Source organism: Haliotis cracherodii, unplaced genomic scaffold (genome assembly GCF_022045235.1).
Source record: "Haliotis cracherodii isolate W230 unplaced genomic scaffold, xgHalCrac1.p SCAF_2, whole genome shotgun sequence".
In the NCBI taxonomy this organism is placed as follows: domain Eukaryota; kingdom Metazoa; phylum Mollusca; class Gastropoda; order Lepetellida; family Haliotidae; genus Haliotis; species Haliotis cracherodii.
In genome coordinates this window covers 46,311,806-46,338,553 of record NW_027266275.1, presented here as the reverse complement: position 1 = coordinate 46,338,553, position 26,748 = coordinate 46,311,806, and the positions used below count along the sequence as shown (strand labels likewise).

Below are 26,748 nucleotides of genomic sequence, written 5' to 3'. Positions count from 1 at the left end.
CAGTGCATGAAATGCTTTCAAACTTTCTGATAATTGTCTCCATACATAACACATCAAACCTTAATAGCAGATTTTATATGTCTTTTTTAGTTGGGATTGTATTGGATTTTGATTATGATCATTTTTTTCACTGGAATTTTACTCTTAAGATCATATCTTGTAAGGTTGTTGACAGAAACTATTAGTTAACTATAAGTTAACATGAAGTAAGTGTGCGATATGCATCTCATTTTTTGTTCTTGGTTGGCTGCTTAAAGTAAGTTTATAATGTCAATAACAACACGACAACATATAAAAGAACAACATTTATTAAATTTTTGTTTTGGCATATGGGGATTCTCGGTATATACATATATACATGACACATAAACATAGTACATGGAAGACTAACTTCAGCCAAGTCTTTAATATCGGAGTAGCGCACTCCATACTGTTTGAGCGTACTGAGACTTGGCTGAGTATACGAACAATGGACGGTGAAGAAATATACCCGATCGGCGGGCTGTACCTCTGCCAAGTAATACAAGTAGGAGTCGCGCACCCCAAGACTTGCTCCCGAGCGCCAGGAGTACCTGGCAGAGTAGACGAATGATGAAAAAAACAAAAAAGAGATGAATGTTAAATTACTTGCAGGGGGAATAGTATCCGCCTGAATTGCCCTCTGATAGAGCGGATAGATTGCCCATATTATTATTAATGATAATTGTGAAATTGAATTGATGAGAATCCCGGATTACTTAATCGCTTCCAAGCTCCAGGATTGCTCTTGAGATCTGTCAGAACTGTCAGAATATAAATGAGAAGGTAGTGATGAGTCAATGCTAAAACAAAAGGTGTATGAATCTATGTGATTGCAGCTTATATTGCAGAAATACACTAAGGTGGTGGTGAGGGAGGTGGTGGGTTCAGTCAAGATCCGACCATTACGAAACGCGCTTGATTGAACCATGTGTTGTGAGCTGAACAAAGGAATTGCTGACAGCTGACTGCGCATGCGCTAAGGCATGATTAAGTTTGGGGGTGTGAGAGAAACGGAATATGATTGTGAATTGCTCGGGTTCCCAAGCCGACTTAACTACAAATAAAACCCTTGGAGTATATTACCTGATGACTAACAGTCACGTCTGTATAGCACAGGTTAGCTTGTTGAATTAAACATTCGTAATGGACAATAAAAATTATAGAAAATTATCATATGGTATGGTGCATGTAATGCATAACATTCGATGACGTAACCCTTGCTATTGCCATTATAAACTCAACTCAATACCTAAGTAATAATTTATAATGTCAATAACAACACGACAACATATAAAAGAACAACATTTATTAAATTTTTGGCATATGGGGATTCTCGGTATATACATATATACATGACACATAAACATAGTACATGGAAGACTAACTTCAGCCAAGTCTCTAATATCGGAGTAGCGCACTCCATACTGTTTGAGCGTACTGAGACTTGGCTGAGTATACGAACAATGGACGGTGAAGAAATATACCCGATCGGCGGGCTGTACCTCTGCCAAGTAATACAAGTAGGAGTCGCGCACCCCAAGACTTGCTCCCGAGCGCCAGGAGTACCTGGCAGAGTAGACGAATGATGAAAAAAACAAAAAATAGATGAATGTTAAATTACTTGCAGGGGGAATAGTATCCGCCTGAATTGCCCCCTGATAGAGCGGATAGATTGCCCATATTATTATTAATGATAATTGTGAAATTGAGTTGATGAGAATCCCCAAAAGTAATTAGGCCGTAAGACATAAACAAAAGAACATGATAAAAAGTTACAGAGTTCCAGTTTTGTTTAATCCTATTGAAGCTGGTCACTTCTGTGCCATCGCTATCTGAGCTTTACGTATGGAGACTTGGGACGTCCTGATATAACGAGTGTAACACGCTGAGGTCCATCTACCCAATGTCTGAATCATGTGATCGGGCACGCCTTTACTTGCAGCTGATGTTGCTGCTCCTATTCTGAATGAATGTCCGTTGTAGGCTTTGTCATCGTATCCAGCCATACTTAATAAGGTTTTGAGGCACTGAATAAAGAACTTCCTGGATAAGGCACTACCACTGGGTGACACAAACAAAGGGTCATGAGGGGAAGTTCCAGATTGTTTCCTGTGATACATGTAGGTCAGCATATTGTGTACTGGACAGATGGCAGTATTCATCCGATGCAGCACAATGTTCACACCTTTGCGAAATGGATCAGTTTTCGAAGATTGTAAGGTGAGTGTAAGGGATGACAAATCGCTGGCAAACACCACTGAATTGAAACACAAATTGACATGCGGGCTGAATCTATCACACGTAAATTCCCCGCATCTGAGGAATGCGAAAAAGGCCAGGCAACACACTGCTTTCAGCATAATATTGAGGGAGGAGGTGAAGACACCTTGGTCTAACAGGTGACACAACTTGGTAAGTATAGAGCTTGTTATGGTCAACCGAACATATACTGTACAGCCTTGCTGTCTCTTCACAGCACCTACTATGGTATGCAGCCTTGTCAGGTTGCCCAGAGTCCAAGGGTTCGGCACTCCCGCTTTGAGATACATAAACCTCACACCGCATAGGTATGTCTTTATTGTTGCATACCTGAGGTTTTGATGTTTATGACAGTGTGCCACGAATCTGAGTAGCAATTCTTCAGATATGGGAGGAAGTGATGAACTCCATATACTGCTACATGTTGCGATGAAGAGGGCATAGGCCTTGAACCCTGCTTGGTAGACTTCATATGTACGATGGGAGACTGCTGATGCCCACAGGTTGTCTAACTCGTTGTCTGCCATGCTGTAGTTGGTAGTGTTCTCGGAAACATCAATTCTTCCATAGGAGGACACGCAGTTGGGTGGCGACATGCTTGAGCAGCTAGGCGTCTGAATCTGGCTATCTGTAATCGAGACAAAGCATCACTGATATGGTTGTGTTTCCCTGGGACATGCCTCGCGCTGCACATGAAATTGAATTTAGCTGAGGTGAGCGTTAACTTCCTCAGGAACCTCATGATACCCGGAGATTTGGATCTGCCCTTATTGATGATGTCCACTGTGGCTTTGTTATCACAATAAAATCTAACTGATTTCTTAGCCCATTCTTTTCCCCAGACCTCTGCTGCCATAACAATCGGGTATAACTCCATCAGGGCTATAGACATGTCGTCTGCTACCAGTGTGAACAGACGCCCAGGCCACTTAGAGGCAAACCACTTTCGCTGATAATATGCGCCATAACCTATGGCTCCTGCTGCGTCTGTGTATAGCAGGAAGTCTGGAGCATCGATCCTGTCAGCTGTGAAAAGGGACACTCCATTCCATTGTTCGAGGAAACAAATCCACATGGTGAAGTCGAGTCGACATTCTTGATTTAACTGTACCCTGTTCTTTAGGTCTGGAACTGAATGTGCCAATTGCAGAAGGTAGCCGATAAAGGTACGTCCTGGTTTCACCACTTGCATTGCGAAGTTCATGTGTCCCAGTACTACCAGCAAGTCTCGTTTGGTGACTTCACTCTGTTGTAGTAAGGAGTGGATGATGGTCGTCAATCTGTCTATCTTCTCCATGGGCAGTCTAGCTTCCATCTTGATGGAGTCTAGGGTAATACCGAGGTACACCAAGCAAGTCGTGGGGCCAACTGTTTTTGGTTGAGAGAGAGGGATGCCTAGGTCACCAAACATTTTCAATAGAGACGACATGGTTCCCTGTCCTTGTTCCAAAGTCTTATTGAAGCAGATAAAGTCATCTAGCAGGTGTAATATATAGTCGATATGATAACACTGTTTGGCTATCCAACACACTGCTGCAGCGAGGGTATCAAAGATTTTTGGACTGGATCTGCAGCCAAACACCAATCGTGTGTAGTAAAAATATTCTCCTTGCCATTTGATACCGTGAAGATGCCACAATGAGGGGTGAATAGGGATAAGTTTGAAGGCATCTGTAACATCCGTTTTGCACATGAATGTTCCTCTACCTAGCTGTCTAATGCATGATATGGCATCATCGACTTTAACGTACTTCAATGAATATTCTTCTTTATCAATCAGAGAGTTGAGACTTGGATTACCTTGGTCTTCATGTGGAGCTGACATATCTACTATAAGTCGTAATTTTTTTGAATATTTACCCTCAACCAATCCTATGGGACTAACTCGCTGCAGAGGAAAGGGACTTGTGTGGAATGGACCCATAAGGTAACCTTTGTCCTTCTCTTCATGTATCAGTTTCGTCACCATTTTTACGTTGAGGGGTCCTCGGGTTGATAGCAAGTTTCGACATATTCGTGTGACGGTTGGTGGGTTCTTAATTCCTGTGTAGAAACCTTCTTGGAAGCCGAGGATGAGATATGCTGTCATGTGTTGGTCTGGATGCTTGGCTAAAGTAGCTCTCAGTGTCTCAATATTAACAGGAGATGGTCTGGCTTCAAGTCATTTGTCCGACTTCCCATTCTTGGACGGCTTGTCTGTGCGACATTGAAATTTCGGATGGGTCCTCTTGCATATTAAGCACACGTGCATGAACCTGCAGTGTTGATGGCTGCATCCTCTGTCATTGTAATTATTGCAGATGGATTGTCCCTGATGGAAGATGATGGCTCGTCCATGGGCGTCTGTACCGTCGAAATTGTTCGTCCGTATCTGCTGCGGCTTCCTGGGTACCAGGAATGATTTCAGGTGGTCATTAAGGGACAACGGGCAGAATTCTGATGTGTGATTTAATTCGCCGCACCACTGACATGCATTGGCTTTCCTGGACGTAAAAATCTTGATATAGAGTTCTCGGTCCAGTCTGCCCCAGTAAACTGGTCGATTTAATAGTTCAATGGCAGCTGCTGCTTGTGCAGAGAACATCTTGTGGTAAGTGTAGAACGCATTGTCGTCCGTCTCGTCACTTAGTCCAATAATGATGCCTTGATATTCGTCCAACTCTGCTGACCTGTTGGGGAATTTCTCCAACATTATCTTTTTGAACCTTTCAAATGCTTTGAGGAAGTCTCTGATATTCAACACTTTCTGAAGTCTCTTGTCATTGGTAGTTTTGAGATGTAATTGACCATCGCCTATCTGAATGCTACGTGGGCCACAATGAACATCATCCGGAATTAGTAACAGAGCCAAATTAATGTCCCTACCCTCGTGAATCTGTTGCCTGAGATGTGCAGACGCTGTCTCCAGTCTTGGCAGTGTGTTGGGGTCCAGTGGTTGCGTAGCGGTGGCGGCATGGTTGGCAATTGCAGTTGACAGGGTGAATTTCCCGTTTATTCTAATTTCTTCTCTGGCAGTTGATTGCTGCGGCAGAATGGAGGGACTTGTCGTTGTGTCGGTGGCGGAAGGTGACGACTGAGTATGGTGAGGCAGCAAAACTCTTGTGATAGTTTCCACTGACTGTTGGAGCGCTTGAACAGTCGCGACTAAACTCTGCAAGTCAGGCTGTGTGGGCGCAGCCATGACACTTGGTGACGTCATAGGCGGAGTCGTTCTCGGTGCTTCGTTTTGAATTACGTTAGGTTCACCGACATCGCGAATATCCACTGAATTAGGAATGTTTCGAAACTCTTGTCTGACTTGGCTTGTAGCTGAAGTCCGGGAGGCAGGTAGTGGCCGTATGTTCGCTGGCACATTCTTTGAGTAGAACTGAATGAGTTGACCTCGTGACATAGAATTTGGCAGGTGTAAAATTCCGATGTCCCTGGCGATGCGCTCTCGGAGTTCTGCAACGTACCAGTTGGAAGGGTCGTGAGAATGTTCGGTAGCCGCCGAGTCTGGATTAATTGACTGGTATCTCCGGCGGACGTTCGAAGAATTAGACCGAAGTCGTGTCGATACGGCCGGTCGGCCATCTTGGTTGTTTACATCGATGGCAGCTTCGCAAGTCGAATTACGTTTTCGACGAGAGGCCATAGTACTGTTACGAGACGGTACTGTATGTGACGGTTACTTCGTTACTACGTAGGTACTTCGTTGAGAAACCGGAAATATGGCATAAAGTTCAGTCAAGATCCGACCATTACGAAACGCGCTTGATTGAACCATGTGTTGTGAGCTGAACAAAGGAATTGCTGACAGCTGACTGCGCATGCGCTAAGGCATGATTAAGTTTGGGGGTGTGAGAGAAACGGAATATGATTGTGAATTGCTCGGGTTCCCAAGCCGACTTAACTACAAATAAAACCCTTGGAGTATATTACCTGATGACTAACAGTCACGTCTGTATAGCACAGGTTAGCTTGTTGAATTAAACATTCGTAATGGACAATAAAAATTATAGAAAATTATCATATGGTATGGTGCATGTAATGCATAACATTCGATGACGTAACCCTTGCTATTGCCATTATAAACTCAACTCAATACCTAAGTAATAAATCGCTTGGTGGTGATACTTGATTAATATTTGGGACACCCCTGGAACATGCCAATTTCGTAGCGACGATGTCCTGCAAACGGTGACTATCTTTTGACAGAGTTGATACAAACAAACCCTTTGGGGATTCGAACATGTCTGAGGTCGGAAATGGGTTTGGAACAGACTAAAACGCCAATTTTCGTAACGGCGATACCCTGCAAGTTGTGCCTACATGTTGACGGATTTGGTACAAGGAAACCCTTTGAGGATTTGTACATGGATGTGCACAGTGTAACTTGGTGCGCGCCATTACTGCTTTGCAGCTATATTTATATCTTTCAGACAATAATGAAATATATTAAAGTACTCACGGAAATGAAAAAAAACTGTTTTTTTACCTCAGATCTTAAATAAATGCAGTTAATATACAAAATATGTAAATATTCAAACAACTAAATTAGTACTAATTGGGCCATGGCACAAATACAGCGTATCAAATGTTTTTATGCCTTTTTACACGTAAAAGTGTGTAAAAATGTGAATAAAACAGACTATTGTGAAACAGGGCATAACCAGGTGTAAGTTGATCAAGGTGACCTATGACACATTGACGACAGGTGAGAACAGGTGCATAATGCCTATAGTCTGTTTCTGCTATATCAATTTGGACTTAGTTTTATTTTTGAATGTTGAAAGTGCCAACAAATTACCTCCTGTAAAGTACATTTTGTATTGTTCACTGAGATCAAACTAGCAAATCCAGACTAGTACTTTTCGAGTTGTTTTGTTATTTCTTATTTACAGCTACGTAACACTTTGTGTCGATTTTTAAATTGAGAAAAACAGGTTTTTTTCATTTCCGTGAGTACTTTAGCGATAAAATGGTGCACGATTGGTTCAACAATCCAATGTAATTTTGGCAGAACCAGTTAAATTTAAACTCTTTGTGTATATTATACAGACAAGGATGGGAAAGCGAGAACAAAACAAAGTAATGGACTTAGATTCATAGATTTCGTACAGTTTCTGTATCTTTCCTGGACAATTTAGCTAATGCGAACAATCCCGATTACTTTGCAATAACAAATCAGTATACTGATCGGTTATGACGGCATTTGTTGCTGAGAAAAGGTGTATATCCTTCTGAATATATGGATGATTGGTCAAGATTCGACGAAACTAAATTACCACCCATTGAATCATTCTATAGTAACTTAATAGAATCTAAAATAACCGATGCCGATTATGAACATGATATATTAGGTTGTAAGAAATTAGGTGATTATCACGTTTTGTACTTAAAAAATGATGTTCTGTTACTCACCCATATATTTTAGATATTTAGAAAAACATGTTTAAAACAATATGGCTTGGATCTGGCATGGTACTATTCCAGTCCCGGACCCTCGTGGAATGCACTGTTGAAGAAGACTGTTGTAGAACTAAAATTACTCACCGCTTATGATATGCACTTGTTTGTTGAAAAAGGATAATGAAGTGGTATGTTCATGACGGCGAAAAGGTATTCAAAGGCTAATAATAAATTAGTGGAAGGATATGATCCGAGTAAACCCGATATGCACATATTATATCTCGACGCCAACAATTTGTACAGATGGGCTATGAGTCAACCTTTACTTTTGGTTTTACTTTGGTTTTGAGTGGGTAAACAATATCAATGTGAATAATATTCCTGCAGATTCCGATAAAGGGTACATACTAGAAGTTGACTTCCGCTAGCTTCCAAAAGATTAATGATTAATAGAGATTGGATGTCCAAACATCAACACTCAACAAAGAAAAACTCGTACCAAATTTGATGGATAAGACAAAATATATAGTCAACTATAGAAATCTCCAATTATATTTATCACTAGACCTGAAACTAAAGAAAATACACAGTGTTCTTAAGTTTGATCAAAGACCTTGGATGGAGCCCTATTTAAGGCTGAACATAGATTAAAGAAAGATGACTACCAGCGACTTCGAAAAGAATCTATATAAGCTCATGAATAACTCAGTATTTGGTAAAACCATGGAGCATCTAAGGAAGCGTGTTGATGTTAAATTAGTCAGATCTAATGAGGAAGAAAGGCTTAGAAAACTTATAGCCAGTCCAGCTTTTAACAGAAGCAAGATATTTTATAACAACTAAGCGGCACTACATATGCGGAAGAGTAATATAAAAAATTCAACAGTCATATGTACGTTGGTATGAGTGTTCTTGACTTGTCAAAACACTCAATGTATGACTTTTATTACAACGAACATATAAAGAAGCAATACGGCGATAGATGGGAGGCGTTATATACCGACACAGATTCTTTATTAATGGAAATACACAGCTTGAAATACAAATCGAGTATAAAGATATGGCAGAAAAAATAGATGACACGAGTGATTACCCAAAAGATAATCCATTGCACAGCACAGTAAATAAAAAGGTATTAGGTAAGATGAAGGATGAATGTGCTGGAACTCCTATTGTGGAGGATGTTGGATTAAGACCTAACATTGGATTGGATATCTTTTTGAAAATACTGAATCCCTGCCAGTTTTCAACACTATTCTCGTTCAAGAATGGAGACAGACTTGTTTTAAGACATTCGACCATGATAAAATTCTGAACATTCATGAGTGCACCTACATTAAGTCTTGGGCCTGTTACTTATGGCTGATGCCACTTATTTGACCCATTAAAAGTCTGTGTTTCAACACGTTATTAATTATTCATTGATCTTGTGTGGTCATTCTCCGATTTCACAATTTAGTTCTGTTCAAACTGATTCCTGGGTTAACATTTGCATTTAAATTTAGAAATCACCTTGTAACACTTACTGTAAGATGTTTATGCAGTTATTTTTTCAAAATGTAATGAAATTTGTATGTTTGATGTTTGTAGTGGGGTTCACCACATTTTACATTTTGATCTTTATTTGATATTTGCAATTAATATTGGGCTCTTTAAACTTCTTCTACCTTGAAATTGCCAAATTGAGAGAGGTGAAGTTATATTACGTGTTTGAATCGTTATCTATCGTGTAGTTGTCTGATTTGATCACAAACGTTGATACTCGACTTAATTTCGTTTATCCGACATACTCGTTAATCCGACATAATCATATGCAATGGGACTTGACTTGACTGTATCCAGGTGATCTTAGTGCTGTGGCACTTGTGTTTAGTGTTGTCTAATTTTTGGTTTGTTAATATTTTGAGGAAATAGTGATGATTGTGCTTTCCCCCTGCTTTCATGTTATGCAAATATCTCAGTGCCCTTAGAAATATAGGGTTGACCAGATGAGTATGGGGTGGGGCGTGACACAATCATAAATATAATCACTATCCCACTGTGTAAGTGTGTGTGTGTGTGTGTGTGTGTGTGTGTGTGTGTGTGTGTGTGTGTGTGTGTGTGTGGACAAACAAGTCAGGATTTCATAAGATAGAAGAAGGAAAACACAATTTTTTAACCCCATGTTCATTCCTCTAAAATGTCTCTTCATACTTTCTGTCACAAAGCTTTTTTATCTTCCAGTTGCACAAAAAGGTTTTAGAAAAGCATGGTAAACCTGATGATGCAATGCCTGGCATTAAGAATGTACGAGAGCCTTTACCATCATTCCCTCTGTCTGGTATGTACAACAAGGCTGGAGGAAAGGTCCGTCTCACTTTTAAACTTGAACAAGATCAGTTATGGATAGGAACCAAAGGTAAGTTGCCACAATCGGGGAGCCACAGACATATTTTAGAAAAATGACCAATGCCCCATTACCACATTGCCTATGCTTATAATAACAGATAACAAAGGCTGTGAGATCCGTGTGCGAAATACACTACAGTTGGAAAGTGCACGTTAAATCTCCTATATCAGTCAGTCAGTCAGCTGTGAGCTGGATAGTCACCATATCCTTTAGGAGGACCACTTCAGCTATTACCTCGCTGCTTAAGTGTTCAAGTCCTACCCTTATTACTTTGATTGATGCTCATAAACTCAGCTCAACATCTACATGTCTACATAAAAATTTCAACCAAGAAAGCACATACAAGGGCCTAGCCATTCACTGTTGCACTGTTCACTGAAGTGACTTTATGTTGCTGTTTTCCTTCTGAAGCTGAAGCTTGATATAATGCTCTAGCTATGGTGTTGTTAAAATTTGCCGACAGAATTCCAATTTAATCATGACTACCATGGCAGCCATTTTGAAAATGTCATTTTTGTACGTTTCTGCACATCTCATTATGAAATTTGAAATGCGGCAAGCGTGTTCTATGTAGAATAACATGAAATATGTTTTTTGGGAGGATAGGTTTAGCTCACCTTGACATCGTCAATATGTCCAATGGTTTCTGAGGAGGAGGTTTGCTTAAAGGTTGTTATTCTCTCACAAAAATGAGCTGCTGCTCAAAATGAACTTATCATTATCATTTGCATAACATGCTGTACGTCCCTATAGCCACAATGAAGTAAACTTTTCTTTTTGAAAAATGTCAAAATAGTCACTGCAGCTGCTCATTTTAGTGGAAAAACAACTTCTATCTCCTTCTTTTAAAGAATTCAATAATGTTTTCATGACACTTGTTAGTAATAGGGTGTTTGTAATGATTTGAATATTCAATTTTGTCTACCATATGCTTACAGTAGTACTTTAAGAGTTTACACATGCTTAAGCAACCTTATATATTTTAAAATGATTATTCTGGCATATGATTGGTTGACATGGAGATCAATACTGATCGAAACGGCTATTTATCTAAATGATTTGAGATGTTAAGGTAACTGGGAAACTGGGAATACCTGATCTGCCAGGCAATGCAAACAGATTACTTTTGTGTATGTTTATGGTCCCCATGGTTGAAAAAGGCAATCATAAATAATTTATGACAGCTTTCATATGAAGTAAAGACACATTATGACCGAATAACTTTTGATTTGTATGAATATATCATAAATTTTAATTGCTTCTTTCAGTGCAATTATTTGGATTTGATAAAAATAAATAATTTATGACAGCTTTCATATGAAGAAAAGACACATTATGGCCGAATAACTTTTGATTTGTATGAATATATCATAAATTTTAATTGCTTCTTCCAGTGCCATTATTTGGATTTGATAAAAATGCAGGGATAATTTTTGGCAGCCCCCTTGAGCCCTGCATGCTCTGAAATAGGAAATGACACATTCAACTTATCAGTACAGGCCCTTCTGGCATGCTAGAATCACAGATGGTGCAATAAATGTTATAATCCGGGCCTTCAAACTTCATAAATCATACATGGTTTGCTTATTCTGATACACAAAAGATCACAGACTGTTTACATGGGAAGTAGATTCAGTTATCTGCTTTCTACAGTCCACAAGAATCAAAAAGCATTCGTAAAGCTTGACTAGTGGTTGTTTTCCTCTGTTATACTGAAGTTGGAAAAGTTCAATCTTGTCTACAGGGAATGCAGATTGCTTCTGGATAGGTATGAGGGCAGCACACATAGAATATGCTACCTGAAAAAGTTCCCAAACTGTCGACTAGGAAAATGTATAGATGACATCATTTTGTTGTTTTGCGTGCTATTTGATTAAAATGATGTTGGTCAGTATTGACATGACTGACCAACTTTTGCCATGTCTAACTTTGCCAAAAAACATGCAGGGATGCTTACAAAAAAGCTTCTTAGCAAATGTCCAGTATACCTCAATGAAAACATGTGGCTGTTGTGTTGGATGGTTTCCTTTGAAATGGTCCTTGAAGTTGCATGCCATATATAGATTGACCAATGAAGACCAACCTCAGACAGTCAGAAAACAACTGACATCATTGGTATCAATGTTTATTAGGGTCTTCTTGTGCCATATGCAAAATTGAAACAAGGTTACTAAACACGAATTAAAATCTATTTTGCAGCATGTTTCTAGTTTTCGGTAAGCTATGAAGTCACTTTGTATGTGACATTCTGACTGCCTACTTTTGGTTCCTTATATATGGTTTTTACCATGTTTACGTCTTTGCAGCTTGTTTTTACCAATAACTAAATAATAAAAATATAAATATTGTTTGACGACTTGGTGATACTGCTATATATACCAAAAAAACAAGGCAGTGTGCATATATCTAAACTTAGATTTCATTGTGAATTTGCTTTTGAAGGTTTTGAAGGAACCATTACTTGCGGGAGGCTATGGCTTATCTATATGATAACAATGTATGACAACACGGCTTTGTAACTTTAAATTGATTTCTTTAATATTTATAGTTCTGCAAAATCTATTTGTGGAGTTTGTCTTGTCTGAGAATGTGAAAAGATTGGACAAGGTTCTGTACTTTTCATGGAAATATTCGATATGTGGTGTTTTGTTGCTTTTAAACATGTTGGGAATTGGACCAACATTCAGCTAGCCCAGATATGTGTATTTCTTTCAGAAGACTAGGTGGAAGATGTCAGGAAGAGGTTGGGACAGAAAGTAGTCACAGCCATTTCAAGGTTCTGCGATGCATTTGAGGTGTTCTCCAATGCCTTGCCGTCGTCTAACCCATTATTGCCTCCAGGGGGCAGTCACAACTACAAGTCTATATGACGTCACTAACAGCTACTCTTTCCACTACGACGTCTTCTGCAGCTGCTTCATTGATTCAGAGCTCTCCCGCACCTTCTAAAGTTGCTTCATTGCTACTTGTCCTCAAGATGTCTTCATGATGCCATGACCAGCTTCTTCACTGCTTCGACAGCCTCTTCAGCAGCTGTGTTGCTTCAGAGCACACTTGCTCCTTCTACAGTTGTTTTGTTGCTACTACTACTAGTACTAGTAGAGATGTCGAAATGAAGCCTTCATAAGCCACTCCACCACTTCTGTGTCCTCTACATCGGCTTCATTATTTCAGACACCATAACTGTTAATGCCAGTCCAATAACTAAAACCAACTGCTGTAGACACTTGCTTCTTTTATTCTTCCTTAGCTTTACACCATTCATACAAAAACAACCTGTCACGCTGGCCGGCACATGCTCACTCACTTTTTCACAACACGAGATTTTCCCAGCAGCCCCACTTCCGGCATGCGCAGTGGGACTAGCTTAGCAGACGATATATCAACATTCAATACATTTTCTTTTTCTATTTTTTTTTCTTCATTACTTGCCAGCAGAGAAGTCAGTGTCAAACATTGTTCATAAAATTCTGTAAAGAAATTAATGTTTTCAAAAATATTTTAGGACTTTTTAACTTAAATTTAAAAGAATACAATGTACACAGGCATGTGAAAAGCAATCTCAGGGATAGACTTCCCTCCTGCTTTGGGGATTATTCTGCCCCATACTATCACTCACATGCATCTTTTAAACCATCACAAAGTCACCATACATCAATTTGAAGACGTCCAGTTTGCAACACACTCAAAAGCTGAACCCCAGACGCTCCTCTTTTTGTCATTGCGTTAGCAAGTTGTTGATGACCAGGAATCCATTTGACAGAGGTCACTTCCTTGTTTTGTAGAGACTGCTGAACTGCAGCAATATCCAGTCTCAAACGCTTGTCATCAACAAGACTGGTTGAATGTACAGCCTCCACCACACTTCTGTTATCAACAAACGCATGAATGTTAAACATGCCTGTCATGCCTGTCATTTCTTCAATGAGTTTTCTTAAACAGAACGCAACTTCAAGTCCTTCCTGCAAACTCAGTGTTTCTGCAGCTATTGTAGATCTCACTACTCTTTTTATCTTGCCAGCATGCCATGCCAAAGGACAGCAGCAATTATACTCCCCAACAAGGAAAATCACATGTGCTCCAACACTACTCACACCATCACATAAATTGGCATGTGATGCATCTGTGAAAACCACAAGTTTCCAACTCAGAAAATTTCCAATGTATGGAAAGTAAATCTTTGCTTCAGAGTCTTTCAATTTCCGAATCACTTTTACAGCCCTTAATAGATCATCCACAATTCCACTCTTAAACTTTGTGCTGAGTTCAATCATTTCGAACGCAAGGTCAGGCCTAGAACCTTGTACAAGCCAGTTGAGCTTTCCAACAAGACTTCTGAGCTTGGTATGCTCATGAGGACTGAGAGGTTCATGTTTCTGTGTCTTCCTTTGTAATGAAATGTTTCCTATCTCCAACTCGTCCAAATACTCTTGTTGATCTACCATGATTCCAACAGGATCTTGTGTGATTTGAAAACCCACATATCTAAACTGTCCTGTTTCTATTTTTCCTGCTAAGAATCGCACCTGAAGCTTCATAATCACATTAGCCTCAAAATACATCTGTCCACAATGTAAAAAGTCATCAACATGACTAGCAATCATGCCGATAAGACGACCATGGTCTTGCATATAAAACAAAGCAGGGTCAAGTGTAGATTGCACACACCTCAGTTGCAATAATTCATCTCGGACACTTTTGTAGAATTGCCTGGCTGCATCATTCAAACCATATAAACAATGCTTCAACTTCCATATGATTCCATTCTTTTCCATTTCAGCTTCCTGAGGTGGAATGATGAACACATCTCTATCCAATAACTTGCCTTGTAGAAATGCAGACTTAATGTCAGTGGTTTTTACAGTCCATTTGTGATAAGCTGCCAAAGCTAAAAACACTTTCAATGCACTCTTTCCTATTGTTGGAGAATCTCTCTCGATTTCCACATCTTCCTCAAAACCTCTGGCTACGAGTCTGGCCTTGACTTGTTCTCCTTTCTGACATATTACCCATCTGGTTGAAATTCTATTCTGCCCACAGTCCTGAACTTCTTCATATGTATGAAACTCTTTCAACTTGTTCAGTTCTTCTAGTTTTGCTTTAACACAGTTTTCTTCATTATGTCTTGACTTTGGAATTGAAACAATATTCACTTCCTCTGGGGTCACACGCTTCCAGCTATCAACACGTTCCAGATTTACACTCATTGGTTTTTTCTCCTCCCTCTACTTGCACATTAAACCAGTTCCTATTTTGACCTGAAACTTTCCCTGCTCTACTTATTACTCTGGCAATCACCCGATCATCTGAGCTTGTCTCCCTGAACATTATCTGATCATTTTTACATAGACTGATAGTATCAACACTTTCACCATCTGTGTTGGCAGTCTGACAATCTGAAGAAACAGTCACATGATTGTCACACTCAAGCATTTCAAAAGGTAGATTTTTCAAATTGTCATTTTCAAATTCTTGTCCTCGAAGATTAGCCGCTTCACTCTTTTGTTCACCAATTTCATGTCCTGCCTTAATCAGTCTATTTGGGGAGACTCTTACAAATACACCACCATGACGCACAAAGATAACCTTACCCTTCTGGAAAACCACCTTGCCTGGACCTAACCATTTCTCACTACCTTCTCGTTTGTAATAAACTTGTTCTCCATTATTGTAGATTTCCTCTGATGCTCTAATTTTGGTTCGCAAAGCTCTATGTGTCCGCTCACTTGCCTCAGACTCCACAAAAGCCTTGCGGGCAAGATGCAAAGCATTCAAATGCTGTGCAAATGCCTCACTTCTCGTCACACCATCCAGGGCAGGAACACCATCAGTCATGATATTCGGCAAGTTTGGATTTTTTCCAAACACAAGCTGATAACTACTATACCCATGCCACATTTGTAGTGCATTCCTGGCCATAATTGCCCAACACAAGAGAACATTCAGTGGAGTTTTAGGACACTGTTCTTCCATCTTTATGAGCATCATGTCAACAACAGAATGTATCCTCTCACACAGACCATTCTGGAATGGACTCTCGGCAGCAGTGGTGTGAACCTTGACATTAAGTATACTGGCTACCTCTCTCATCTCGTCAGCACTGAATTCACCCCCATTATCTGTTAATATAGCTTGCATGACACCAAAACCTGCACCGATCCAATGAGTCATAATTTTGTCAATTACTTCATTAGGGGTTTTCCTTTGAATAAACACAGAAATGGTAAGTCTTGACCACATGTCAACCAAATGAAGAATCCACCTACTTCCCCACTTCTTCAAATCCATTGCAACTGTTTCATTGAAGTGTGATGCTATTGGCAGGACTACAGCAGGTCTGGCAGGTGTTCTCGTATAAGCTTTGCACATCTGACAATTTCCGTAAATTTTGCTGATTGTGTCCTGGAATTCATTTCGCCACACACCTGCATCTTTCATAAGAGCAACAAGTTTCCTCTCCGGTAGGTGAGCGAACTGTCTATGTAACTTGAGAATTACCTTGTAACGCTCATCATCTTCCATCTTGTGTAACAATACAGTATTAACTTCTTCAACAGGCATTTTTTCATGCTTGTCTATGGGAATGCAGTAATGTCCTGATGATGTGTAATTTAAACTAACTTTTTCACCAAGGATTTCTGCTGAGTCATGTTCCAAGTCTAATTTGACACATGCTTCCTTCATTGACCTTAAGGAAAGTAAAAGCGGTATATCTGAATCCACCACATCAGTTCGAATTCTCACATTCTTTCCCGCCATAAATGCTGGTAATTCCTAGCTACCTTGTGACTTGAGTTTTTCACCTCCACCGAACTTAAACATTTTCACACCTTCACATCTTGTAACTGTATCTCTATCCTTCTTGTCCAGCGATTCCATATACCCATCCAACCACATTCTGCCACATACTGTACTTGAACATGCACTGTCCAATACTGCACAACATCTTGCATCATTGCCTAACTGCGCCATGTTATCTTTAATGTTCCCTGTAAACAAAATGACCTGTTCAACAGTTTCTTCATTTTCACTTCCACCTTCAACATAGTGAACTTTGGACATATTCTCCCAACTGTGAGGACAGTGTGCAATTAAATGCCTGAAAGACCAACAGGCCAAACATGTCAAAGTTTTTCCATTGGTGCCAACTGGATTCATGTTACGCTCTGGCTGTCTCAATCCTCTCCAGCCTTGTCTTCTGCCCCCAAAGCCACGGGCTCTGCCATACATGTAACTTCGACTCCGACCTCTGACAGAACTCGTATACTGATTGGCAAAAGCTTCCTCATTGTCATGATTAATGATGTTTGAGGATTCAACTTTAATTGACTGCATACCATTTCCTACATCACAAGACTGTTGTCCAAGAAATTTCTTCAAAGATAGTTTGGCCTGTTGATATAATGTGGCTTTGTTTGTGTAGTCCATACCTGTCATCACTAACATTTTTTCTTCTTTTGTTATCTTAGCACGTTTGAGGAGCTTGAATGCTAAGATTTCCTGTGGCAAATTCATGCTTTTCTTTAATATCTTATTATATTTTTGATCAAATTTGGAGATATATTCATTGATAGATTGCCCCACTTCACTAGAAAAATCTTCAAAATCTTCAATTCTCTTTCAGATTAAATCCTCCTTGGGGCACTTATTGAATTTTCCTGGCTCAAGAAAATCTACATGACATAGTTGTAACCATTTTCCTTAATAAAAATGTATGATATACGACCACCCTTACGGTGCCTCACCCTCTACGGCACGTCACGCCAAGGGAAGCAACTCTCACCCAAATCACTTTCCTTTATGTCATTCGACTGACAAGACATGACCATTCTGAGAAAAAGTTTCAAAGTACGAAATCGTGACCTGAGACAGCATGACTGACCAAACTGTATGTATGGTACATTTATTACCTTGCAAAGGCGTAATACCTCGCATTGTAAAGTTATAAGGTTGTAATTCTCATAGAAGAAACGCAACGTGTACGGTGCATAAGAATTCAAATGTCCGTAATGGCGTCCATTGTGCGGTTTCACTGTCTGACACATGTAACCCCAAGGCCAACAAAATGGCTTGGGGTTTTGTTATATCATACAGTTTTCAACTGCATGTTTTTTCCTTTATAAAACCCAAGGTGATGTACTAGATTATAACTATACTTACCTTTTTTAAGGGTTTTTTACACCTTAGAGCGTAATACGCCCACTTGGTGTTTTTTTTTTTTTTAAATTTAAAAAAATTATACTACGGACAATAGCTAATAGTATCGCGCTACAGTCGCATTATACATTACGCCTTTGCTTCTGTTTTCACAATTGTTAAACGCACGTATCTTCCGATCTTTATCGCACTGATACACTTTTCCCGCCCAACCCAACAATATTTACGGTCTTTTTTACAGACCTTCAAACTTTGTACGGGATGCGGGATTAACGTCCCACCCCAAGACCAACATGCATTTTGCCTAAAGTGCTTGGTGGAGAACGGACACGATGATCAATCATGCCCCACATGCAAGGCTTTTACGCCCAAGACGATGAAAAGGCGGCATGCTGATCTCATACACTATAAAAGCCTACTCCAGGCGGGGGTGGACATTCACTCGAAAAAGGCCATTTCCCCCCCCCCCCCCCCCCCGTCTAAAAAGGGTAAAAGTAAAGCTAAGGCTAATAAGCCTTCCGCTACGGCACCTCCGCTCCCTCTTCGAGGGCCGGGGGTGAAGGCTCTAGGGTTCCCGAGGTCCCCTTAACTGCACCCTCTTCTGCACCGTCTTTAGCAGATATATCTGCTCTGTTTAAGTCGCAGATGGTGTCGATGATGGAGGTCAAGTCCCAGCTCCGAGAGGAGATGCGGGCGGGGCCTTCCTCGTCGTCGGCGCCGGGAGCGGGTTCGAGGTCTTGTGGAATGCCCGGGGTCAGCCGATGCAGGCCACTCGACCTCGGGGACAACCCGAGACCGGGCTTCGGCTCTGGCTCAAGGTCGCTCCCCAGCGGAGGGGTGGCGAGCGCTGGCTCGTTCACTACCTCCGCACCTTTATCCCTAGCGGAGTCCGACGCCTTCTCCGAGGCCAAGGCTCCCGCTAGCGGATTTATGACCCAGAGCCAGGTGGGTTCTCTTGAACCCCCGGCAACTCGGGACCGGGACTCGGCTTCGGGCCGGGGGCAGCCCGGGGATGCGAAGACCCAGGCCTTCGGGCGTCCTTTTTCTGCCTTGTCCGCTCGCTCTCTTGAGGACGAGTCGATTACGGTCGGCTCGGAATCGAGAGAGGAGGAGTGGATGGAGGAGGGAGGGGATGACTCGGAGGCTTCGGGAATTTTTTCCATCGCATCCTCGTTGAGGCACGTACGGGACAAGATTGTCCAGGTACTGCCTCAGGTGGCTGTGCCTATGCCCGAGTCGGATCCGACTGAGTTGCACCTTCCAGGGGACGCCTTTGCTCCTAGCAAGGCACCCCAGGTGCGGCTCCGTATCTTGTCCTACCTGACACACGAGGTCATCGACCCTCTGCTCTCGGGTGCCCGCAGGAAGTTTGACCTGCCCGAACCTTTTGAGGTGCCAGTGGTCGACGAGTGCGTCTGGACTTCTGTCACCCTGGGGGGGTCTTCGACCCCCGCCTTGGCTAAGGCCAAGCAGGGCCGGCGGTTGCCCCCCTTTCCCATGTGCGGCGCGGAGTTGAAGGCGGCTTACGTTTGCTTTGAGGAGCAATACCGTAATGCAGGCCAACAGCTTCGCATAGCCGTACACTCCGCTTATCTGTCGGCTGTACAGAGGGAGCTAGTGGGAGAGGGGCCGGCCGACTCTTCGGAGTTGGCGGTGCAACTGACAGAGGTCCACAGTCATCTCACGCGGGACGCTATTCGTAGCTGTGCTTCGCAGACAATGTGCGCAGTTATGCGCACGCTGTGGATGTCAGTATCTAAGTACTCAACGTCCACATGCCAGGATCTCCTAGCTTTGCAATATAAGATGGGTTCTACCCTCTTCCCTGGGGCTCAGCAGGTAGTCTGAGAGGCCGCTCAAATGTATGCCTCCATCAAGGCCTTGTTGGAAATACCTAGCGTTAAACCGCGTAAGCGGGCCTCTACGCCTGAATCATCCCACACTGACGCGCCGGCTCAGAAGTCCGCACCTACTTGGAAGCAGCCCCTTCCTACAGGTAAGGGCGCCGGGAGGAGCAAGCGAGGCAGGGGCCAGGGCAAGGCAGCTGGTCGAGGCCAGCAGCCTTTTCGCGGGGCTGGGAACCCATTGGGTTCCCATTAGCGCCCGAAGCGCCCCGGGCGGACCCACAGTCACAAGTTATTGAACTGCCGACAGCCGGGGTCCACTGCCTCAAACCGGATGTCCCCGTAGGCTGCCGACTGGCTCTATTCCTGAGGGAATGGGAGACAGTCACCTCAAATCCCTGGACCCTGTCCACTCTAAGGGATGGCCACTTGCCTCGGTGGAAACATCATCCGCCCCCTTCTCCAGGATAAAGCACACTCCGGTGCCTGCTACCCGAGAGAGAGCGGAATTCCTCCGTGCCGAGGTCAACGCACTTCTTATGAAGGCAGCAATCGAACCGGTTCCCGTGGGACAGGAAAGCGAGGGCTTCTACTCGACTTATTTCCTAGTCACCAAAAAAGACGGAGGGTTCAAACCTATTCTCAATCTGAGAAGGCTGAACAATCTTATAGAGGTACCGTCCTTCCGGATGGAGACACCGCGGTCAGTGATCTCAGCGGTCGAGACAGGAGAATGGCTAACGTCAATAGACCTAAAAGACGCCTATCTCCACGTACCCATACACCCCGAGTTCAAGAAATACCTCAGCTTTTCTTTCGACGGGAGGTGTTATCAGTTCAGGGTTCTACCATTCGGGATCGCCACGGCCAAGCTGATGTTAATTCCTGCCCAAGTAGCCAGGTCGAAAGGTCGGCTCTGCCACCCATACCTCGACGACTGGTTACTAAGAGCTCTATCGCAATTCCTGAGTCAGATAGCTACACAACAAGTGATAGATATTCTGATCACTCTAGGGTGGATAGTCAATCTCAAGAAGTCAGATCTGAGACCTACTCAGAATCAAGTCTTCCTAGGGGCGAATTTCAACACAGTGAGCGGTATCACTGTCACAAGATCGCATTACCAAGGTCAGAAGCGTTACTACCCAGTTCCTTCTGTCCGCAAGTCACACTGCTCGTACATGGCTCCAGTTACTGGGCAACATGGTGGCGATAGTGGATGTGGTTTGGCGGGCGCGCCTGAGAATGAGACTCATTCAACAAGCGCTCCGTCGACTTTGGGTGAACTCAGAAAATCTCGAGACTGTTCTCGAGACCCCGCAGTGGCTCATTACACACCCTTCAGTGGTGGACCGAGGTCGGGAATCTGTCCCGGGGGCTCCCCCTTGACACTCCCGTTCCGTCTCTCACAGTTCAAACAGACGCGTCACTCTCCGACTGGGGAGGCGTTCTGAACGATCACACTGCCTCGGGACTATGGTCCCAGCAGGAGATCAAATTGCATATCAATGTGCTAGAACTGAGAGCGGTCAGGTTGGTGTTCCAACGCTTCCTGGATCTGCTTCGTGTCCAAGTGGTTCGTCTAGAGATGGACAACCAAACGGCGATGACTTACATTCGGAAGCAGGGGGGAACGGTGTCTCCGTCGCTTCTCCAAGAGACATGGCAGTTCCTCCTATGGTGCGACTCACACGATATCAGGGTGCTACCTGTTTATCTCCCGGGGGTGGACAACGTCCTTGCGGACGCTCTGTCTCACCAGATCCTCGCTCCTCACGAGTGGAGGCTCGACCCGGGGATATTCGGGATTATCTCCCAATTATACGGGTTGTTCCAGGTGGATCTGTTTGCGTCTGGGGTGAACCACCAGACACCAACGTTCTGCTCCCGAGTCCCCGACCCGAGGTCGGTGGCACCGGACGCCTTCCAGCTAGATTGGACGGACAGAACTCTGTGGGCATTCCCCCCAGTACCCCTGATCCCCAAGGTCCTATCTCAACTCACCACTCAACCTGCGCGACTACTTGTGCTCCTGGCACCTCTTTGGTCGGCACAGTTGGTTTCCAGTAATACTCAGGTTTCTGGCTCAGCCTCCTGTTCTGTTACCTTTACGACCGGACCTACTATCCCAGAACGGGGCCCTCCACCCGAATCCCAGGATTCAGTGGGTGGCTTGGCCACTGTCAGGAATCGCCTCCAGAAGAGCGGTATTCCTGCACGAGTTGCAGACACAATACTGGCTTCGCGGAGGGATTCGACAAACGTTCAGTACGAGGATAGATGGGCCTGCTATGCGCGCTGGTGTGTCGATAGAGGGATTGCAGATCCCTTTTCTGCAGATCTCGTAGCCGTGCTTGAGTTCCTCCAGTCGCGACTAGATGATGGCCTGGCCGCATCAACAGTCTGGGGGTACTCTACAGCTATCGCAGCTTTTCACGTCCCTGTCGACGGGGCACTTCTGGGTGCGCACCCATTAGTGCAGCGCTTTTTAGCAGGTGTGGACAGGATCCGACTGCCGGTACAGCGGATCAGTCCCCCTTGGGACTTGTCAATCATTCTTGATTGGCTGTCCGGTCCTTCCTTTCGAGATCTGTTGTCTCTCTCTCTTCAGCTGTTGAGCTGGAAGACGGCATTCCTTGTGGCGATAACGTCCGGCAGACGGGTAGGCGACATTCATGCAATGTCAGCCGATCCCGAGTTAACTGTCTTCCACCGGGACAGGGTCAGTATTCGGTTGCCGGATTCTTACCGTCCTAAGGTTGCACACGCCTTCCACGTGACGGCTCCTATTGAGCTACCTGCTCTTTCACAGCCTTCCTCGTCGTGGACCACTGCAAGACATGCTCATGTCTTGGATGTCCGTAGGACACTCATGGCCTATATCAGCAGAACTAAGGGTATCCGTAAGGATAATCAACTATTTTGCTGTTATGGCGGTAGGAAGGCTGGCTCACCTGCGAGCAAACAAACTATCTCCAGGTGGATAGTCTCTACTATCTGTACTTCGTACACCCTTCAGGGCAGGGACCCCCCTACCAAGTTGAAGGCTCATTCGGTTAGAGCAGTTGCTACGTCACAAGCGTACACCGCAGCTCTGCCCATTGAGGAGATCTGCTCCGCGGCTATTTGGAGCCAGCCGAGCACGTTCATCAAACATTACCAACTCGACAAACACTCAAGCGAGCGTGATCTCGACCCTATATCATTCGTTCAAACAATTGGGGGGGAGGGGGGAGGGTGTTTTGAGTGCTCAAAATATGATCAGCCAAGAATAAAGGCTAATATCATAGTATATGGTCGACCACGCCCTGTCTCCAGACCCCGCCTCTCGACGGTGGTGCCTCACGATAAGGTTGGTTCCATTTTATTGAACTCTCAGTTTATTCTCTGAATATTCACAATACGATGTATTTATTACGCTTGTTGCTGACGGATGCCACTTCCTAGATTATCTTTAGGAGTCTGTCTTGATGCAATAAGTGCCCCAAGGAGGATTTAATCTGAAAGAGAATTTTACAAACCTGTAGAGGTTATGAATTCTCTGATGAAATCCTCCTTGGGGCACGGCCACCCACCTCCCCACATTCCGTCAGCATTAGACATATGGAAAGTGATTTGGGTGAGAGTTCCTTCCCTTGGCGTGACGCGCCGTAGAGGGTGAGGCACCGTAAGGGTGGTCGTATATCATACAAAAAACGAAGTTCTTCAAATCTTCAAGAGAAATGTTATCAAATACTTTCTCTCGTATACCACATTCATTTTCTGGGAGTGATAAAGCTAATACTATTCCTTGTTTCATTTTCTTAACTTCAGTAATTTCACGCCAAGCAAGTAGCTCCTGTCTGTATCTCTCATAACTTTTCCCTTTGCAGAATTCGGGGGATTCAGTTTCGCTGCCATTCTATCTTCTATTCAACGCCAAACGCTGTCAACACTCCAAAATTGTCCAGTTTTTGATCTCTCAAACACGCTTTTATCTCGCCGCATCAATCACAAAAATTTCTTGTTTGTTGAAATACACTCACAAATGTTTCTAACATTCACAGTAGTGATAAACCAGAGGTCTGGAATTTAAGATAATATGAGACACTTGTAAACAAATTGCGAAAGGTGATAAATTATCCGTTCTATCATGAAGTGATATTTACGTCTGGGAATTATCAATCCTTTCAGCAACCACGCTCTGCTACCATTGTTAATGCCAGTCCAATAACTAAAACCAACCGCTGTAGACACTTGCTTCTTTTATTCTTCCTTAGCTTTACACCATTCACACAAAAACAACCTGTCACGCCGGCCGGCACATGCTCACTCACTTTTTCACAACACGAGATTTTCCCAGCAGCCCCACTTCCGGCATGCGCAGTGGGACTAGCTTAGCAGACGATATATCAACAATAACTACTTCACTGGAACTTGTCAAGCTGTCTGCACTACGCCTTTAACAGTTATTAACTGCTTCATTGCCTCGGAGTGCCAAGGCACCCTCTACAAGTATTTCAATGCTGAGGAGCACTAGGATGCCATAAGGGCATCATTCCCATCTTGGCCTTTGTTGTCTTCCAGTGTATTGCTGCCTTCTAGTGAGTTGCCGTGTGCAACTGTTTTCCCATTTACTAATGTATTTAGAGACGACAATGGGCAGCCTCAATTGATGGGTCAGACATCCTATGGATACCCTCCAGTTATTTTGCCTTATGTCTTGGTATACGCTCCAATGCTTTCCACGCCCGTGAGGTCTTTGCACCTTGCAGATGCCCTCTCTACATATGACACTCAGAATGTCCATAAGGAGAAGTATTCAAGTGCTTGGATTTTTAAAAGGTGCCTTGGTGCCAGGTGCCGTGGCAGATATTGTGGACATCTTGTTTATTCCCCACCTTATTTAACCTTCTTCACACGTCTGAAGGAATCCACTTGCCACGGACCACATCTCAACATGAGAAGGAGTCACCAGCATGTGGCTTTTGTTCCTTTAATAGGAGACGGCAGGAGCAGACAGCAAAGCTGTGACCTGTGACTGACAAATACAAATACAAGTAGTCTGCACATCATCTGCCTGGAATTTCTGTCAGCTTATGTGGGAGGAAAACCCGAAGTGATGTTGATGCTCTCTGAAGTTTATCACTTGGATGAAACACACGAGCACGGGTATGGTGCTGACAAACCTAGAAACATAATCAGGGCTAACCAGGATTCAAACCCACAGGGGTGGCGTAAAACCATACGCACTCTCACACTTACTCAAACTCACAGTCATAGGTTTCTGCAGCGCCTTAGACGACTGGACCACCTGGACTGGAGTGGCCCATGTTTTACAGGTTGATTAGCAGTGTGCTACTGGAGACCAGAGCTCATCACATCTCATCACCAACATTGCCCAGTTCTGCAGGAGCTCAGTAAGACAGGTAATTGCTTTAGGTCACTACTTATTGACCCAGTGGCCATTTGGTTATCAGAATTATCGTACAACATCCTTCGTCCAATTGTAGAGCAGATGTTGGATTTATTGTTGCTTGACTTTGTTTTGTCATCTTTTCAAGCCCACATGGTGTTTCACCCAAGTGGTCAATGCTCGAGACTTGTTCATAGTATATGGTAACATGTTTGATAAAGATGTGCACCATTGTTGCTTGTTGTGTTGATGGTGCCTGTGTTCACCACCAACTGTGCCAACAGTGAGTGAAATTACCTACTTCTTTTGGGGGGTAAATTTGAATGCCTTGTTCCAATCAATGTTGCATTCATGGTGTGAATTGTATATATGGTTGAGTAATGCATCTTTGTGATGAGCGGTCATTTTTCCTCGGGGTCGGTGTGAATTGACAATTGATTATGTGTTGCATTGTGTGTGAATAAACTCATGTGTGCAACAATTTGTTCCTTGAAATATGTTGTTGGTTTGAAATAGATCCACCACCTCAAACATGTCTGGTCCCAAAAGCCGAGATGGTAAGCTCTGGTTAATCCACTGAAAGCATAAGGCTTACATCCAGTTAAACGAGTTGTTTCTTAACTTATCCTGCATTACTCCTTAGTGCCCCATGGGGACCCGGGGTAGAGTGTTTCCCAAACACAACATTGTTGGTCATAAGAGGCGACTAAATTGGGCAACCTGTTTGCTGTGGGTTGTGTCCCTGTGTTGGCAGAGGAAGTGAGTCTGGTGGTTGAAGTCGCTTGAATTCGGCAATAGTGTTCCTTAGACCAACAAGCCACTTTGACACTAACATTGTCTAGACAGGTGGTAGAATGGGCATGATTCTAGCAATCAGCTGGTCAGGCTTATGCCCTGTGCATATCCTTTCACACTCACATTTGGCATTATAAAAAGAAATTCATTTTAAAAGCCCATTTTTATATTATATGTGTCAATCTATGAATTTGCTAGGAGCCCTATGATCATGGGCCAAGCTTGTGATGCTGACCTCCGAATTCTGAATGTCTCCAATTTATTGTCATTTGCTGAACCAGCCGGACTTTTAATTCAGTAGATAGCTGTAGCTTTACGTGTCAAATTTGCTGGAGTGTAACCCCCTTTTATCCTCAGTTCGTAGCTTGGAAATCTGCTGCAGCAAAAGACTGTCCTTGTTGACACTCCATGGTGGGTGGTGAAAAGGTGTGCTGAATCATTTTTCTTTTGACATAGCTTCCCAACACCCTGGTTTAAAAAGAAGACACATTAAATCT

General features: G+C 43.1%; 3 protein-coding genes across 4 annotated transcripts in view; 1 reads left to right on the top strand and 2 right to left on the bottom strand.

Moving 5' to 3' along the window:
- Positions 1-26,748, top strand: part of LOC139469180 (ubiquitin domain-containing protein UBFD1-like) — a 280,993-nt gene that overhangs the window by 199,149 nt on the left and 55,096 nt on the right. For both annotated transcript variants that reach the window (XM_071251314.1, XM_071251315.1), the window contains exon 6: positions 9,895-10,069. In XM_071251314.1, coding sequence (XP_071107415.1) covers positions 9,895-10,069 — 175 coding nt within the window. The remainder of the gene's footprint in view (positions 1-9,894; positions 10,070-26,748) is intronic.
- LOC139467948 (uncharacterized) lies at positions 1,833-2,807 on the bottom strand. Its single transcript, XM_071249548.1, has one exon. It carries the CDS (start codon positions 2,805-2,807, stop codon positions 1,833-1,835), a length of 975 nt encoding a protein of 324 aa, XP_071105649.1.
- On the bottom strand, positions 4,442-5,914 carry LOC139468651 (uncharacterized). Its single transcript, XM_071250773.1, has one exon. The coding sequence runs from the start codon at positions 5,912-5,914 to the stop codon at positions 4,442-4,444; it is 1,473 nt and encodes a 490-aa protein (XP_071106874.1).